This window comes from Sphaeramia orbicularis, chromosome 8 (genome assembly GCF_902148855.1).
Source record: "Sphaeramia orbicularis chromosome 8, fSphaOr1.1, whole genome shotgun sequence".
Lineage (NCBI taxonomy): Eukaryota > Metazoa > Chordata > Actinopteri > Kurtiformes > Apogonidae > Sphaeramia > Sphaeramia orbicularis.
The window spans coordinates 46,766,305-46,785,006 of NC_043964.1; the positions used below are offsets into that span (position 1 = coordinate 46,766,305).

An 18,702-nucleotide genomic window follows, 5' to 3' on the forward strand; every position below is an offset into this window, starting at 1 on the left:
TGTTTTGAGACACAAACTCCAAAGCCTCTGTATCATTTGCCCATCCCAGTTAGTGTAAAAATAGGGGTTATAACGTAAATGACTCATGTTTCCTGACGGACATATTTGGAGGAGGGACCAGTCACTAGACCGCCCATTGGTCCGTCTCACCGCTGCCGCCATCATTTAACATCCGACTAACTTGAAACAACTTGTACTGTACTTTCGCTCTTGTTATTTGCGAATGTCATCATTTCGTGAAGGCTTGTTCTTTATCCAGAAACGCTGTCACCGAGATTTTATGATTTTGACTTTTGGATTAATTTTTAAAACTTAATTCATTTGTTTAGAGAGCGGGATAAGAGAGGCGCGGTAGGTTTTAAAAGTTGGTGTTGCGTTTTTAAACCATGTCGTGTGAAGGAAACGGCATGTCAGGTAAGTTTGACAGGCTTTCTACTTGCCTCCCATACAGATCATTTGTTAAAAATAGACTGGTACCATTGCTGTCGAACTTTTTGTAGCTTTTCCTGTAGCCTGCGACGGCGTAGTGACAATGGAACCATGTAGCTGCTAAAGCTAGCGGCTACAGTATCTGAGCAAACGATCCTCTCTGAAAGTAGTCTGTTAATATGTTAATACATAGTAATATCTGTTTGTTCCCCCACAGATGAACGGATTGGAGAAGCCTTGATCAAAGAGTAAGTCTGTCTTCATTATTAACCCTTGTGCCATCCTCAAATTTACTACCTGCAAAAATGTACATGCACGAAAAAACTTTAACCCCCCCCCCCGCCCCCCCATAAATCTCTTTAACAACGTCAGCCCTGCTCAAAACTAACATACATTCAAACATTTTCAGGATTGTAATCCTGTATATGCCAGTTTACTTATTCAAATTATTTTATTATGTCAACAACAAAATACAGCTTAAACATCTAATAATTTCCATATAACAAATACTTAGGGGTATGGGGCATTGGTGGTGATTAGATTCTTGGATATATCTGACTAAAAAGAAAAGTTCTTGCTCAAATCATGCCACAAGCTGCAACATAGACAAAATGATAACGAAAAAAAAAAAAAAAAACTGAGAAAAATATGCAAAAATGCCCAAAGAGGGCAAAGGGTTATTGCTTTGAGTTAACTGATTTATATGATGGTCATGAAGCCTGTTGAATGTCAGACACAAAAAAACGGTCAAATTCTAATTTTCATTGTAGTCTGGAAAACAGAAATGTTTTATCGTATAAAACAAACAAATGCTAATAGACTGCAAAAGCTGAAATATGGTAGTGTTTTATGTAAATAAAAGTTGATCAGTGAATCCATCTATTACTAATTTGATCACTCTGTCACATTGATGCAGGAACAAAATCAATACACTCCTGGATAATATTCATATTTAGTCCAGTATTTAGAAACCAGAGCTGCAGACACATCTAAAAATAAACTGATGTTCCTTAACATTTCTTTAAAAAAAAGAACACAGAAAAATTAATTAACCCATAAAGACCCAGTGTTTATTTTGTGGCAGTTCCCAAATTAATTTTTTCTTTCTGTTTAACTTTTGTGATTTATCACCATTTATTATAATGTGGTTTCCAGTACTTTGCATTTTCCACTGTAAATTATGTGTTTTCTTATATTTAATTTAAATGTTCATGAAAACTCAGAGTAATTTCAAAGGTTATCAAGATTATGATTCTTCATTTGTAAGTATATAAACACGCACCACACACTGAAATTAACCTTCTACTTTTAACCCATCACTAGAACATGAAGGAATACACCACAAGCTAGGAGGAGTGGGCTTGCTATATCAAGCACAGGGAGCAAATGGGGGGGTTAAGTGTCTTGCTCAAGGGCACATCAGCCAACAACTTTTTTCTGCGAGTCCAGGGAATGGAACTGGCAACCCTTAGGTCACAAGCTGTTTGTGGAGCTGTTCTCACAATAGAGAACACTGAGGAAAAGGTGACTTTTTCAGTAAAGGAATCAATAACCGAATGTAAAACCAAGTGTCTCCATCCACTGTCATTTATCAAACTACTCAGGTTTTACTGGTGAGTCAATGATGATGAAGGTGGTGAAGATGATGGTGTTTCCATATTCACTACGGAGCCTCTGAACATTCAAATGGTTCATATCTGATGACCATGAAATGATAAAGAACTGCATTTTACATCAATTATTTTTTGATTGGATTAGTGGATCAACAGGTATTAAACATTTTAGTCAGTAGATGTTTTTGGTTGTTGGTGGATGTTTGGGTCTTTATGGGTTTAAAAAAAAAAGTTTCTGTTTCACTTTATCAGCAGTGACCATTTTCCAGTAAATCACACTTGCTGTAAACCATGCATGCTGCCCTATGACTCATTTAAGGAAGGTAGCATTGTGCTGGTTGGTCTCTGCAGGATTCAGATACCTGTTTCTGTAACAGATGTGCCTATGCTATTTATTGCACCTCATGCAAGAAACCCTATACTAACATTTCATTTTATTTATTTATTCCAATCTATATGATTGGAAAGGAGCAGGATGAAGAAAACTTATAATACCAGCCCCCTTCTTGTAACATGTGCTTACATCAGATAAGTTGCCATTACAGCTATTAAAGCAAACAGTTTACATGATAGTCAATGAAAATAAAACAAATCCAAAATCCATTAGTGAAATTATGTCATTACATGCTTTTATAAAGCTTCTCTATCCTCTCTTTTTATAACCTCTTAAACTGAAAAATATATGTATAGCTCTTCTCTTCCATTGCCAAAGAATTCCACATTCTCACCCACAACAGCACCCTAACATATTTTTTCTTGTTAGTATCCTACATATTTTTTTCATTTCATTATTACCCATAGATTTGTGGGATGCACCAATGTTTTCCCATATTTTGCTCTTAAGTACGATTTGGACTGTATTAGTTTTACATGGGCACGTGGTGTAATGCCACTTTACCACAGGACATCGGTAATATTAATGATCAGTTCGCATGGGATAAGAAATATCAGTCAAACTACCACAAATGGGAGGGGTAAATCCATTCACTCACCGCCATCCCCTCCTGTCGTTATGTGCGTATAACGTTGCTTTCTAATTAGGTTTGAGTATCAAGAATAGAGCCCTACTTGGGCCACATATTTCTGTCCGAACCTGACCTGTGCCCAACACAGTTGCAACCGAACCCTACAAGCACTTCAATGTTTGTGTCCAAACCCAATCGGTTAAATCCAGTTGTTCCCATATTTATGTTATAGATTGTCATTAAATGTACTCACACATTTGTGGTGTGTGAACAGTACCTTTATTGAATAACTACATGTGCAACAAATGCTTTGTGTTGCCACTAGAGAAACCAAACCTAAGACTTGGGGTGACAAGGTTTCACATGCACTTGTCCGACTGTCTACTGGAAAACTGAGTGCTTCTTCAAGGGCCTCCATGCTTGAAAATCCATGAAAAACCACTTATAAACATGATATGATGTAATAGCTACACATGAATTACTGGTCTATTCGCACGGGATTAGTATTACCTGCGGTCATTTTCCTGGACCGTCTTACAGAACGTAAAAGTCACGGTAATCTTCACTGACATTGTGCGGTAATGATTACTGACATAGCACATTGGGATGGGACTAAAATCTCTGGCAATTATTACTTTACCACACGTACTTATGTAAAACTAATCCCATCTGAATAGGGCTAGTCCAGGTAACATAAAATTTCATGAGTGATAAGAGAAGGTAAGAGAAAAACATCACAGACCAGAAAGTATTAACTCAATGCATGGAATTATATTTTAACATTTGGGAATACAGAAACACATGATACAGTCTAATTCAGATTGTTTTAAGTTTTTGACTAGTGGGACTAGTGATGGGAAGACCGATTTTTTTACTTTGTAACTTTTTACTAACTCGATTCTTCATCTGTTGCGAACAGATTCCGAATGTACTTTGTCAGTAGTTAATTGTATTTAGTATGCTTTTGACTTTTATCTATCTATCTATCTATCTATCTATCTATCTATCTATCTATCTATCTATCTATCTATCTATCTATCTATCTATCTATCTATCTATCTATCTATCTATCTATCTATCTATCTATCTATCTATCTATCTATCTATCTATCTATCTATCTAATGTTGCTTAACCTCTTAAGACCCAGCTATTGGTTTTCTGTACACATTTGTGGACAAGAGTTTCACAACTTTATACAAAAAAAAAAAGAAAAGAAAACTGTCCATCACAAAGGACATTCCATAAATATTTTAAAAACTGCATCTGAAAAAACTGTTGCATCATGATGTTTCCAATATAGGCACTTATTGAAAATAAAAAAACAAAAAAAAGCTTGTACTTTGCTGACATTTCCTGGGTCTTAGGAGGTTAAGATAATTTTGTGCTTTGTGTGTTTAATTTAATTTTATCAGTGTGCCTTCTTGCAATTAAACTTCAACATTTTATATATCACAAAAATAGTTGACATCAGATTGCTACATTCACCTTGTTTGATCATAGTTTAATATGGCTTCTGTCCTGTCTTCTTAGGGCAGGGGTATCTAGTCTTGTTCAGCAGTTCAATAGACTAGCAATAGCAATTCTCGAAGCAATTCAGAGAGTCATCGATTCATGAAGAATTCAGCAATTCATGAACATTTCAGCAATTTGTGAACAATTCAGGAATTTGTGAACAATTCCCGACTCGGCCCTACTCGAATCAGCAAGTCGGCTGTCCTTTCATTCACTACCTTGGCTTGGTCCATCCATCACCGGCAACTAAGTCTCGCATTAAATTCAGAGATCTTGCTGTGGAGACTACCTGCTGCATGGTGTGTCACACAGCACTTTTGCCTCTGACTTAATGAGTGAGTCTGACTAGTTCATGTAATAATAAACAAAATAATAGCGAAGTACTGCTGAATTGATTCAGTTGCATTCACGAATTGATTCAACATGTTCACTTAAATGAATTGATTATTTTGAATGATTTGTTTGTGAATCGCCCATCACTAGTTGGGACCAATAAGTCCTTTTAGATTTTCTTGGAAAAGGGGAAAAAACTATGGCCTTCCATCTTTTAAATTCTGGCCATAATAGGTAGTCGAACAGTCTTCATTCAGGTGCTGATGAACATATGACATGTAAATGTGATACAAACCTAGATCATGCAATAGTATTAATAATGTGTTACTGGGACTAATGCTAAACCAGAGTGAGAGGTGTTTCAGTGACATCTGAGTCACATAAACATAGGAGTTTGACCACAAACTCATCTTGATTCACTTCCTCAAACTAAACTTTGAGGAAGTGAATCAAGCTCCCATACCTCTGTGTGAAACGCCCCAAACATGTTGAAAAAAAAAAGCTATTTTAAAGATTTTGCCTTGTTCTCTGTTGACGTACATCTTTATATGTAAACTGTACCCATTTTAGATTATTCAGAACTTGGAAAAGCTAAAATTTTTATCACACTTATTCAGCCCTAGGGTCTCTGTGTAATTTTGCATCAGAAGTCAAATCAGTATTCGCTCAAAGTGACCATTTACTGTGTATATAAATGTAACGCAATTTGCCATACTTACTTGGAAATTAAAGAAATATAAATATTAACTCATAAAGACCCAAACATCCACCGCTGACCAAAACCATCTATTAATGTTACTCTTTAATACCTGTTGATCCACTTATTCTATCGATACATGTAAATAATTGGTGTGAAATGCAGTTTTTCATCTTTTGATGGTCATCAGAAATGACCCATTTGGATGTTCAGAGGCTCCGTAGATATCGTGGAAACACCATCATCTTCTACAACATTGATTCACCAGTAAAACCTGTGGAGTTGGCAGTGGATGGGCACACTGGGTTTATGTTCAGTTTATATCTATTACAGAAAAAGTCACTTTTTCTGCAGTTTTCTCTGTTTCTGATAAAATAATCCTCAACTTTAATCTGAGCTTTTACAAACATCTACATGATCAGTGAATTAAAGCTATACCGTATGATGTGGCATTTTTACACTTTTCTTTTGTCATCTTAAAATGCTCCTAATAAGCGTGTCAAACTAAAATGTAAAAGAAATCCACCAGGTTTTGAAACTCAAAAATGTTTAATTCTCATATATTTCTGATAAAAGTCTGACCAATCATTTTATTCGGTCCGAATGAAATAATTGGCCGAACCTGACTGAGCCTCCTGTCAATCATCCATTACGGCCGTCCAGCATCCGATCCATTATCGCTCTCCGCATCCAATATGTGTCCCTCTGAATCTGATGTTTCACTTGCGCCGTGCCTCCTGTCACTGACCACAGTCTACTGTCTAAGGATGTGTTTGGATAGGACTGAAATGAAGGGAAAAAACGGATTTATTAACAGAAACTACAACTAAGGAGAACAAACAGGAGTCCGATGAATGGAGGATGGAGATAAAAGTCTAGAAGTCTGGTGTACTGGACTAAACAGACAGGCCTGCACAAAGCTCAGCTTTTATGACTGCAGGACTCATACAGGTACATGTACTTGGTGTCACACAATGTAGGATTATGTAGGATGATAAGTGTACGGACTATGAAACCTCAAATGTCCAGGGAAAATTTGCGGAGGCCACGCGTTCACTGTGCACGCGCCCATCGCCTGAGCATCTCATCAGCTGAAGACACTGACCCAGCGCTGCACAGACCACACCCTTAAATACAGACCACACCCTTAAATACAGGGTCTACTGATGAAACAGGGGCCGCGGCAGGTGGATGATGTATCTGATTACTGAGGGAGGGATCCGCGGACACACCAAAGTGGACGGGACCTCCACCTCCGCTTCCACCACGCGCATCAGGTATGAGGAGGGAGCGTCAGAGCTCAATGACGCTGAGGGATTTACATGCCATTCTATCAGGCCGCCAATTTCAATGCGGAAGGGGTACCCCCCTATGTCAAAAAGTGCTGCTATGGGGCTCTGACCATACATCAATTTCTGGTGACTTGGGATGAGCGGGCGGGGCTTTGGAGGGAGGCGGGTTGTTCATGTTCAAACTTTTACTAAGTGCTGTGAGAAATGCCACATCTGTAGGTATAGCTTTAAATATAGGAAAATACCTGATTTATACTGATAAAATAGAAAATACAGATGATAATATTATAAATATATGGTGATAAATCACTTAAGAAAGGTTAGATATATAGAAAATTTCATTTGGGAACTGACGTAAAAGTAGCACTGGGTCTTTATGGGTTGAAGTCAGTAGATTGTAAAACAAGTTTTATGTACAAATGTGGATTAAAGATCCAACTTAGATTAAATAAAATAATTTATTTTCATGTTACATAATGTGCAGTTGAACTAACTTTTGTTAAACTTTTTCAGACATTATGTGATTAATGATTGTGTTCAAAAGAAATAAATACTTTACTGTGACAAGTTGTGACAGACAACATTAGAAACATTTGAGCTATCTCAACAAAAAATACTTTACTGTACAGATTTTTCCATGTGCTCTGTTGTTAAAAAGCACCCATTTTAGATGATGTAAAACTTGAAAAATCAAATTTCATCACATTTATTCAATCTTCATTTTGACTAAGCTCTCTCTGTTTTTGCATAAATAGACAGATTTTTCAAGTATCGATGTTTGCATGACTATTTGTTTCAGTTTTTTGTTTTGTTTGTGTTTTTTTTACTGCTCATAAATCTGTATTTATTGATTTCTTACATCTAAAAGCAGTGTTAAAATGCAGTGGTATCATATCCTCTGTAGTGCTAACAATATAAGCAAAATGTTCTCACAATGCACATGATTCCTCATGAGTTATTACAAATAATTCTCACAGTAAAAGTAAATCATTGTTTGTTCAGATTTAAACTTGTGTTTTGTTTGTGAATGAAAGTTGACAAATCCAATTAAATTAATTTTAAAAGATGGAACAAGATGAAAACTATGTACCGTAAATTCCAGACTCTAGACCGCACCTGAGTGTAAGCCGCAGACCCTAATTTTAGAAAGAAAATCAATTTTGTACACGTATAAGCCATGCCGGTTTATAAGCCGCGGGTGTCCACCAGTGGCGATTTCTCATAGACTGCAAGAGAAGCCCAGCTTCCCCTATTATTACGAAAATTAAATGGCTAAATATGTTTGGTTGTGTTGACATTTCATTGACTATACATGTGTTAAAACACGTTCATCTCACAGACGAGTTCGTTCAGAATCAGCTTTATCACAAATCATCAGACTCGATGTTGTGCACTTCTCATACATTCCCGTTGCGCTGTTTCCTCATACGATCTATGGTCAATGCATTTCCCCGTTGAAGCCTGGCTTCTATGGGAGTCTATGGGACCGAGTGGAACCTTTTTTTTCATTGCGTCAAAACTGGACGGTAATTGGATAAAGGTTTTCTTTGAGTTCAAATGAAATTATTCCCTGCATGTAAATGGATATGATATGTGTGAGCTTGCTGTCATATCTATAGGTTGATTCGTTGTAAATATGATGATTAAAAAACAAAAGACAAAAAACGAGGCAATAAAAGGATAGTAATAAAAGCACATTTTCTCTTTCTTTTTTTTTTTTTTTTTGTCGGTGGACTTATCGGGGTTTCCTTTGGATTCGTACTGATACGGGATTGACTTGCTTTTGCGCCGGCTGTGGATTCACGGACTTAAAATGACTTGAAAGACACTTGAAAGTGAACAAATTTTTGTTTTCCGTTAGAGTAGGACTTTTAATTTATTTTTAAAATATAAAGATTAAAAACAAGTAATTACATCTGTTGTAATATCATTTTCATTTAACATTACGCACAACGTGCGCATTAATTCTGAGATGCTTTAAATTTATGACGGTCTCTGGAGAGCTTTATTGGGTGTTTTCATTCAGAGTTTTGTTTTGTATATTTGTGAAACAATATTAACATTTGAAGGTTTACTATTTTTCCTTAAAAGTTCCCCTTTTGTGTGTGTTAATATTAACTTTATAAAGGTTAAGTTGTTAAAATGTTGTAATATGAGAAAACCTACTGTATTTACATCCCTGGGGTGTGGCAGGCAATAAGGTAAAATCGTCGTATAAGCCGCGTCGGAGTATAAGCCGCAGTGTTTAAAGCGTGGGAAAAAAGTAGCAGCTTATAGTCCAGAATTTACGGTAACAATCAACAGTCAACAACGTACCTGAGGTCTATCTCAAGCCTTAATGCTTACTTTGCTCATGTTCATTCATTCATCTTCTGAACTGCTTTATCTTCGAGAGGGTTGTGCGGTGTTGGAGCCTATCCCAGCTACCTATGGGCAAAGCCAGGGTACACCCTGGACATGTTGCCAGTTCATCACAGAGTTGACATATAGACACCAATCACTCACCCAATCACTCTCACATTCACACCTATGGGCAATTTAGATTAACCAATTAACCTTTTAGTGGATGAACATGTAAACCCAACACAGGAAGGTTCCCCCCTGTCAGCTGGTGTTGTAATCGAACCCAGGACCTTCTTGGTGTGAGGTGACAGTGGACCACTTAACCACTGGACCACCATGTCACCCATGTTATTTGTTCATTAATTTGATTTTGATCAAAACAAATACTATCTTACTTACAGTGCATCCGAAACTATTCACGCTATGCTTTTTTTTTTTTTCTTTTTACACTTTCTGGTGTTACAGCCTTACTCCAAAACATATTCATGTAGGGCCAGGTGATAAAACGCTAATGATATATATCACAATATAACTTTTCCTTGATAGAAATATGAGACATGCTTGATACAATTTTGATAGAATTCCTTCGTCCATGTTTTAACAGATGTGAGAACAGCCAAGTATAATTTAGTAGCACCACACCGAACTAATCACACTAGAGCCATGTCAAGTTAAGTTGATGCACACAGCACAGGCGTTTGGGCTACAGTGGGAGGTAATGTGTTTCCTTGGGAGAAAATATGCCTGAGAACTTGGGCGACCGGGTTACTGAAAAGTAGCGTGCGAACCATTTTGGTTCTGGTGTACAACAGAGGCATAAAAGCCGGAAGTCGGACAGTCAATGCATTTTTTTTCACTTTCGGTTTACACCAGTTATGGCACAGAGGTACGCCCGGCTCGGGCCTACTGCACTACTAATACACGCAAATCATACGGCCGTATAACTGAAACTTAAGATGCTTATAAGATGGCAGTTGGGGATCAATAAATCTTAAGATGGGGGCAGGGGGGAGATGAATAAAGCAGGGGAATAATACATAACAGCGAAGGGGGGGATCATTACCTCCACCAAGGAGGTTATGTTTTTGCCGGCATTGGTTTGTCTGTCCGTCTTTCTGTCTGTCTGTCCGTCTGTCTGTCTGTGTGCAAGATAACTCAAAAAGTTATGGACGGATTTGGATGAAAATTTCAACAAATGTTGATACTGGCACAAGGAACAAATGATTAAATTTTGGTGGTGGTGGTGGTGGGGGGGGGGGGGGGGGGGCACTGATCTACCTTGGCAGAGGTCTGCTCTCTCCGAATCCTTTTCTAGTTCTAAGAGCGGAGGGAGGGACTTCTCCATAAGTACTGAGATGTATGTATTTCTCTCTCTCTCTCTCTCTATTGTAATGCATATCGATATTGTCTGATATGAAAAAAATTATTGTGACGTTTTTTTACCTCTGCCAAGGAGGTTATGTTTTGCCATGGTTTGTTTGTCTGTTTGTTTGTCTGTCCGTTAGAGTGCAACATAACTCAAAAAGTTATGGACAGATTTGGATGAAATTTTCAGGGTTTGTTGGAAATGGGATAAGGAAGAAATTATTAAATTTTGGTGGTGATCGGGGGTGGGGGGGCCCACGGGGGGGGACACTGATCTTTAGTGTGCAACATAACTCAAAAAGTTATGGACAGATTTGGATGAAATTTTCAGGGTTTGTTGGAAATGGGATAAGGAAGAAATGATTAAATTTTGGTGGTGATCGGGGGTGGGGGGGCCCACGGGGGGGGCCACTGATCAGCCTTGGCGGAGGTCTGCGCTCTCCGAGTGCTTCTAGTTTCCATATTGCCTAGCCCTACATTCACGTATATACATGTCACATTTTTGTTTTAATTTTTGATATATTTGATAAAATGAGACTATTTATCCCTTTGTGGGGAAATTTCACAGTTAACAGCAGCAACATACAACAAGCAAGTGCAGAGAAAACAAGATAAATTTTTTTGATGATTATAATTATGAGGTATTGTGTGTACAATTTTGAGGTAAAAAATACTTTAATCGATTTTGGAATAAGGCTGTAACACAAGAAAATGTAAAAGTAACAAACTGTAGGGAATACTTTCCAGATGCACTGTATTAAATAAAATCACAACATTTAAACATTTCTTAAGTGTTTTAGAAGCAAATAGGTTAAACCCTGAAGACAGGAGAAAAATGGTTTTAGCCATAATAATATTTATCATCAAGGGCGACACGGTGGTGCAGTGGTTAGCACTCGTGCCTCACAGCAAGAAGGTCCTGGGTTCGATTCCAACACGACGGGGGTGGGACCTTTCTGTGTGGAGTTTGCATGTTCTCCCCGTGTCTGCGTGGGTTCTCTCCGGGTACTCCGGCTTCCTCCCACAATCCAAAAACATGCACGAATAGGTTAATTGGTTAATCTAAATTGCCCATAGGTGTGAATGTGAGAGTGATTGTTTGTCTCTATATGTCAGCCCTGCGATGAACTGGCGACTTGTCCAGGGTGTACCCCGCCTTCGCCCCTATGTAGCTGGGATAGGCTCCAAGCGACCCCTGTGACCCTAGTGAGGATAAAGCAGGTTCAGAAAATGAATGAATGAATATTTATCATTATGTAAAATTTTATCTCATTAACTATTATTATAGTTTATCAGACATTCTTGTTTTGTTTTTCACATTTGATTAATTTTAGTAATTACACATGGCAACAATAAACACAGATCTAAACCATGATAAAAACAAACAGCCAAAACAACAAACCAGACAGACAGAATGTTAATATCTTTCACATAAAATGTCAGTGCAAGTACTCTCAACTTAGATGAATAATCATTTAAATTATCAAAGGGAACCCAAATATCCTATACAAGGCTGGATCAGGATTGAGGAAAAACAAACTGAGAAGATTGCTCATTGCTCTTAACTTATACTCTTTCAACTTAATATTTCTGATGATTATATGCACCCCCTCACCTGGTACCAAATGGTTTTAGTTCTAAAATTAGTGTCATTAAGTATACCTGCTATTCGCTCCATACCTAAGAGATTTAAAAACTCAGAAAGCCATGTTTCTATAAACACTTTGATTTATGAATTTTCCAGTTTGACAAAATCATTCTTTTCGCAGTCAAAAAGGCTAAACCAGCTGTCTTGTCTTGTTTTTCGCTGTTCAGCCCTGTACCCCATCACACACACTGCTGGACATGGAGCAATATTTACATTAATAAACTCTGAAGTTAACTTGCAGACATCTATCCAGAAAGACTTGACTACAGGACAGTGCCACAGCACATGAATCAAAGTACCCACTTAATTACATTCATGCCAACAAAGATCTGAAACTCTTGGGTCTTTTTTTTTTTTTATAAGTCTATAAGGAGTAGGCTAACGTAAGCTCTGTGAAGAATTTTTAACCATATACCTTTGACTGACATTGAAATAGTTTTAATGTTACCCCAGATATTTTCCCACTCTGCTGAGGTAAAAATCAAGTTTCCATTGTTGACTGTGTCTTTGCGTTAGGATTTGAGGAAGAGTGAAGCAGCAGTTTGTAGAGACCTGAGACTGCTCCTCTGTTAGATGATGAAGATCTAAATTTTGCATCAATCTTGTAGTTATAATCAAAATATTCTTTGGGAAATTTGGAAATAATTGACTTTAATATACTGTAAAAAACTGTTAATGTTTAAATTATATCTACTTCTAAGTCCATCAAAGGGCGGCATCTCTCTGTTCTCTACAATTTGAGAGATTTCTGTAATATTATAATTATACCATATCATATTCACCAGTGGGCACCCGGCAGCTTTAAAAGTAGCATTATTCCATATTGGAGGGGATGGCAGAACGGATCTTATAATATCCATTCTTTATGAATTTCTCTACTTATGTCACAGATAAACTTAATAATGCAATTATTCAACTTTGGTGGAACAGGAGTGTACCAAAGTGATGATAATGACATAAAATCATTCTTCTCCTTAATCAGAGGCTCTTTCAGCCAGTCCCAACTTCCTTTGTCTCTACTCATTTTATAGCCCCAGATAAGTGAATGTTTGGCATTAAATGCAAGATAATACAAATACACGTCGGGGATTCCAAGACCCCCTTTGTCTCTTAGTAGGGATAATTTTTTCTGATTAATTCTAGGCTTTTTGTTATTCCATAGAAAAGAGAAGAACAATTTATTGACATCATTAAACCAAGATTTTGGAATAAACATTTCTGAAGGGTTTTAGAATGCAAATGGGTTAAACCCTGAAGACACGAGAAAAATGTCTTTCATCATATTAATATTGATCATCATGTAAAATTCTATCTCATTAACTATTATTATACTTTATCAGACATATTCTGATGCAGTATATGGCTAATACTGTACAACAGGAAGTAATGCAGTATATTGACACAGTGACAAGTACTGTCTGACATTGCAATTCTACTTCGTATATGTAAAAATATATACAGCCTGTAGTTTTATTATTTACTATGAATACTTTTATAATTTTTTGTATTGTTTGTCTGTTTTTTACACTATGTTTATGCGGCACATTTTCTTGCACTTTATCCTGTTGCTGCCTTGACCAGTGACTTTACCTGTTGTGGGATTAAAGTTTCATGTAATCTAATTTTGCCTCTTTCCAGGGTCATAGAGGAGGAGCTGAAGGACGTATCCTCAGAGGAAGTCCCGCCCCTCACCCCGCTGGCTGTAGATGTAAAGACCGAGCAAGAGAAGAAAATGGTGACCCAGCTGGCCAAGATGATCCGTATCGTTGGTGACAAAGTCCAAGGTGACAAAGAGTTCCAAGAGTGAGTCTGGGTGTTCTTTGATTTGACAGCATTTGACAGGTCCTACAGAGCTCTACAGCTGAATGTTTGTTGGTATCTTTTGTGTTGCAGTTGCATTGATGGCGTGGCTCGTGCCCCCGGATGCAGATGGGAGAGGTTCAAACAAGTGGCTGACAAAGTGTTCGAACAAGGGATTAGCTGGGAGAACATCGCAGTGCTTTTCTACGTTGCAGGAAGGCTGGCTGTCAGGGTGAGTCTGGAGACCCTGAATTGTGCAGTGAAGAATTTCTCTTCAATACTGGACCTCATGCAGGGACATTAGTGTATTTCCATTTAGAGCATGATCATGCAGCCAAAAAAAGCTTTATTTGAACTTTAACCCATAAAGACCCAAACAGCCACCGCCACCCAAAATCTGATCTAAAATATTTAATACCTGTGGATCCACTAATCCTATCAATACATGTAAATAATTGGTGAAAAATAGGGCTGCAGCTTGGGCATTAACAGAAAAGCTGGTTTTATGTTAGATTAAACGGTGAACAGCGATCCAAACCGGAGCTGCTAAATGAAATTAATAATTAAACGAATACTTGAGGCAAAAAAAAAAGATTCAAGGATTTTTTTTGTTCTTGAATTACTCGAGTACTCATTGCAGCTCTAGTGTAAAATGCAGTTTGTCATCTTTTCATGGTTATCAGATTTGACCCATTTGGACATTCAGAGGCTCCATGGTGAATGTGGAAATACATTCAATACATACATACAAAACATTCATACGGTCATCTTCTACAACAGTGACCCCATTTACATGCACACTAAGATTCCGATCATTATCTGATTTCTGGAGCATAATCTGATGTGTTTTATCAGATAATAGCTGTAATCTGATTATGAGAAATCAAATTAACACACCTGGATTTCTCCTCAATGCTCCAATGTCTTCATGCATGTATGCAGGTTAAACTGATTTATTTTATTCTTTTACATCTGCGCATGTGTAAAAACAATTGAAATCATAAAAAAAGGGAAGTTACGTAGTCAAACGTGAGTGGAAGACAATTACTATGTACGTATGTACCCCAAAAGAAATACAATAATGGACTGCAGCATCTAAACCAGGGTTTTTGATTAACGCATTTCTGAAGTGCATGTAAAGGCATTAGATCTGATTAATACAATTATTTGATTATTAACAACTATCAAGTTTTATGGCCATGTAAACAGGCTCAGTGATTCACCAGTACAACCCATGTAGTTTGGTAAATGGCAGTGGATGGAGATACTTGGTTTATGTTCAGTTAATGATGCACACAATTTTAAGACCAGTTGAAAAATTGCAAGAATTCACACTTTGCACTGTTGGATCTTAAAAAGGTTCTAAGTAGAGTTTCAAAATCCAAAAAGAAGAAACCGTAGTGAAACAAAAAAAATTTGAGTAAGGAATTTATTGAAAACAACAAATAAACTGAAATAGGCTATTCATCAGACAATCAAAAGTTTAAGACCATGGCCTTTAAAAACCCAAATCTGCACAAAAATGTGAATTCAATGTGATTTTCTGTCAGGTATTCACACTGTTATGAACTCTTGATGGCAAAGCAAAGAGGATTTCTGTCTTTGAATACGGCAGTGGAGTGGGCTTGGAGAGTTAGAGGAATAGTAAAGCATCTTTTGTTTCACTTTCACTGTGCACTGTTCTGACAATCACAGAGCACTACCCCTGCTCCGACAATCACGGACAGCTACCCCCCCCCCCACACACACACACACACACACACATACACACACACTGACAATCACAGATCACTATCCACCGCTCTGACAATCCATCCTGCGTGTTTCCCTGATCTAAATCCAATTGAGAACATTTGGGGATGGTTGGCAAGGTAACAAAAATGGACATCAGTTCCAGACAGTGGATGCCCTCCGTGAAGCCATCTTCACCACTTGGAGCAATGTTCCCACTAGCCTCCTGGAAACACTCCAATAATAATAATAATAATAATAATAATAATAATAATAATAATAATAATAATCAAGCATGCTGAGACGAATTTTTGAAGTGATCAACAAGAATGGTGGAGCTACTCATTACTGAGTCCTGTTTTTAAACCTATATTTCTATTTTAGGGGGGTTTCTGTTTTTTTTTGAGCTGTGGTCCTAAACTTTTGATCGGCTGATCAACATCTTGTTTCAGTTTAATTGTTGTTTTTAATAAATTACTTGCTCAAATTTTTTTTGCTCTCACTCCCATTTCTTCTTTTTGCATTTTGAAACTCTACTTAGAACCTTTTTAACATCCAGCAGTGCAAAATGTGAATTCTTGCAGTTTTTCAACTGGTCTTAAAATTTTGGTTAGGAGTATATGTTTTGCTGAAAGTCAGTTTTTCTTCAGTTTGATATAATAACCTTTGAATTTATTTTAAGCTTTAATGAACATCTACATGATCAGTAAATTAAATACTGGTAAATGCATGACTTACACTAAAAAATACAAAATACAGAAGATAATATGTTAATAAATGGTGAAAAATCACTTAGGAAAGCTTAGATGTAGATAAGAATTCTCTTGGAAATCGACACAAAAATATCTCTGCATCTTTAGGGGTTCAAGTTGAAGGTGACATGCGATGTTTTTTGTCATCAGATGGTGGAGGCTCACCTTCCACAGACTGTGAGAGAGATCCTCACCTGGACTGTGGAATTCTTCAGAAACAACTTATTGGGCTGGATCCGGGAACATGGAGGCTGGGTAAGTTCTCTGATGAAATCAAAGAACTAGGAGATTCTGCCAATTCTTTAGGGTTGTAAAGTTTACCAGTAGGGGGAGCTGTTGAAGTACCAGACTCAGCCATAGAGCTTCTCAGTTCACTGCAGTGAAGAATCTTCCTTCCTGTAAATATTGAAACATAGACAGGAGGATGTTGCCAGTTTCACTCAGTGTTGTGTGTTTGACTCACAGATTAACAGTTTCTCCGATTTGGCCGTGGCCCATGTGCGAAGTGTGTCATCAATGACCTTCCAAAGCTATGGCCTCATCATCATCTTCATAGCAGGTCTTACACTGGGGAGTGTCATCACCTGGAGGCTGACCAGACAGCACTGAGGGAAACTCACAAACACACCTCCAGTTACCTCCTCATCTGGTACCAAAGAGAAGGGTGCTGACAACCAGAAGAACTCACCAAGCACATATAGAAGAGGTGCCAGATTCAACTCTTAAGTTGAACATCTCTGGCATTGTTTCCCCCAAAGCAGTTTTACAATAGGGCTGTAACTGATGATTATTTCAATAGTCAGCTAGTCATATTATGAACTGCACAAAAAAATTTAGCTCTTATTTAAATAAATTTTCTTTCCATTAACAAGGACATTTGGTGCACTACAATTAGAATGTATAACAAAGTTTGCTAAACAAACAACTAAATACTCAAGAGTTAGAATCAGCAATAAAATAAACATTTTTCCTTAAACAAAAGTGCATGATGTTACGAAAGACTTGACGATTAAATTAGTCTTCGACTAATTTTGCCGTTGACTATTTGTCAACTAGTCATGAGACTTACTCACCAAAGACTCAGTCATTCAACTAGTGAGGTTTGATACCAGCTCTATGTAAATGACTTTTCCTTGACACATCTTTTACCAGTGTGACAAGACCAAATCAGCCACTTTGTGCCTTCATTGTAGAGTTTGTCAATGTTGTCTGTAAAATTGGAAAGTGAGTCTTTTTTATGCATTATCATACATTTTTATACTCATGAATCATGTTAAACACATGCTATATATGACAGTTTTACCCAGAATAACCATGAGACATAAAATCCCTAACTAGCAATGTCCAGTGTATGCCTTTTGTTTGTGAGCAGTAAATGGTCAGCACCACCACCACCCATTTAGTAGCTATGTTAGAATGCTGTTATTAGTTGCTTTTCCATTGACCCTCAAATTGTGCCACTATAACTTGTGTATAAAAATTTACCTAATGGAAAAACGACAATTTCCCCATAACTCTCGATTTTTGATTAAAAGTTTTTGTGCTGACAAGAGGTGGTTTTTTGGGCATTGAGCAATTGGTATATCATGCAAAACTGCAATGGAAAGACCTTTTTCCGCAACTAGAGTCATGTGAATAAAAAAAAACAAACAAAAAACTAAGGTTGATGGACGTTACAACAAACAAAGAAGAAGAGTTTTGGCGCAGTATGTGTAGATACACCAGGAAACTGAATCATTTTTAGCTTACCTGCCAACAGACTGTAAGCTATTGTCGTCATGCAGCGTCCTCCTCGTCTGTCGTCCTCCTCGTCTGTCGTCGTCCTTGTCTGTCATCGTCGTCTGTCGTCGTCTGTCGTCGTCTGTCATCATCTGTCATGCGTTACAAAAATTTAAATCGTCTTCTTTTCCGAAACTACAATTCCGGTTGACTTCAAACTTGGTATACAGCTTCTTTATGATGATGTCAACAAAAGTTAGTGAAATTATTTGGATCCGGATCTGATTCGGGATTTGGTGCGACTTTGAAAAATGTCCCCATTATAAGAGATAGGAAGTGGATCGATGCAATAACTCAGTAAATGTAACTGATATCAAGTTAAAATTTCTACAGTCCAGCCCTGATGGGGAGATGACCAAAACATGTCCACATGCTGATCAGGATCTTCTTCTGGATCCGGGAACTTACGGAAAATTTAACGTGGGCTCTTATGGAGAAAAAA

The 18,702-nt window shown here is 37.5% G+C and overlaps 1 protein-coding gene across 1 annotated transcript; it reads left to right on the forward strand.

Annotated features, from left to right (window-relative positions):
• Positions 1 to 129: 129 nt before the first annotated feature.
• Positions 130 to 18,012, forward strand: LOC115423722 (apoptosis regulator BAX-like). Its single transcript, XM_030140723.1, has 6 exons — positions 130 to 414; positions 647 to 677; positions 13,837 to 14,001; positions 14,092 to 14,230; positions 16,632 to 16,736; positions 16,947 to 18,012. Exons 1-6 carry the CDS (start codon positions 387 to 389, stop codon positions 17,088 to 17,090), a joined length of 612 nt encoding a protein of 203 aa, XP_029996583.1. The 5' UTR covers positions 130 to 386; the 3' UTR covers positions 17,091 to 18,012.
• Positions 18,013 to 18,702: the final 690 nt, after the last annotated feature.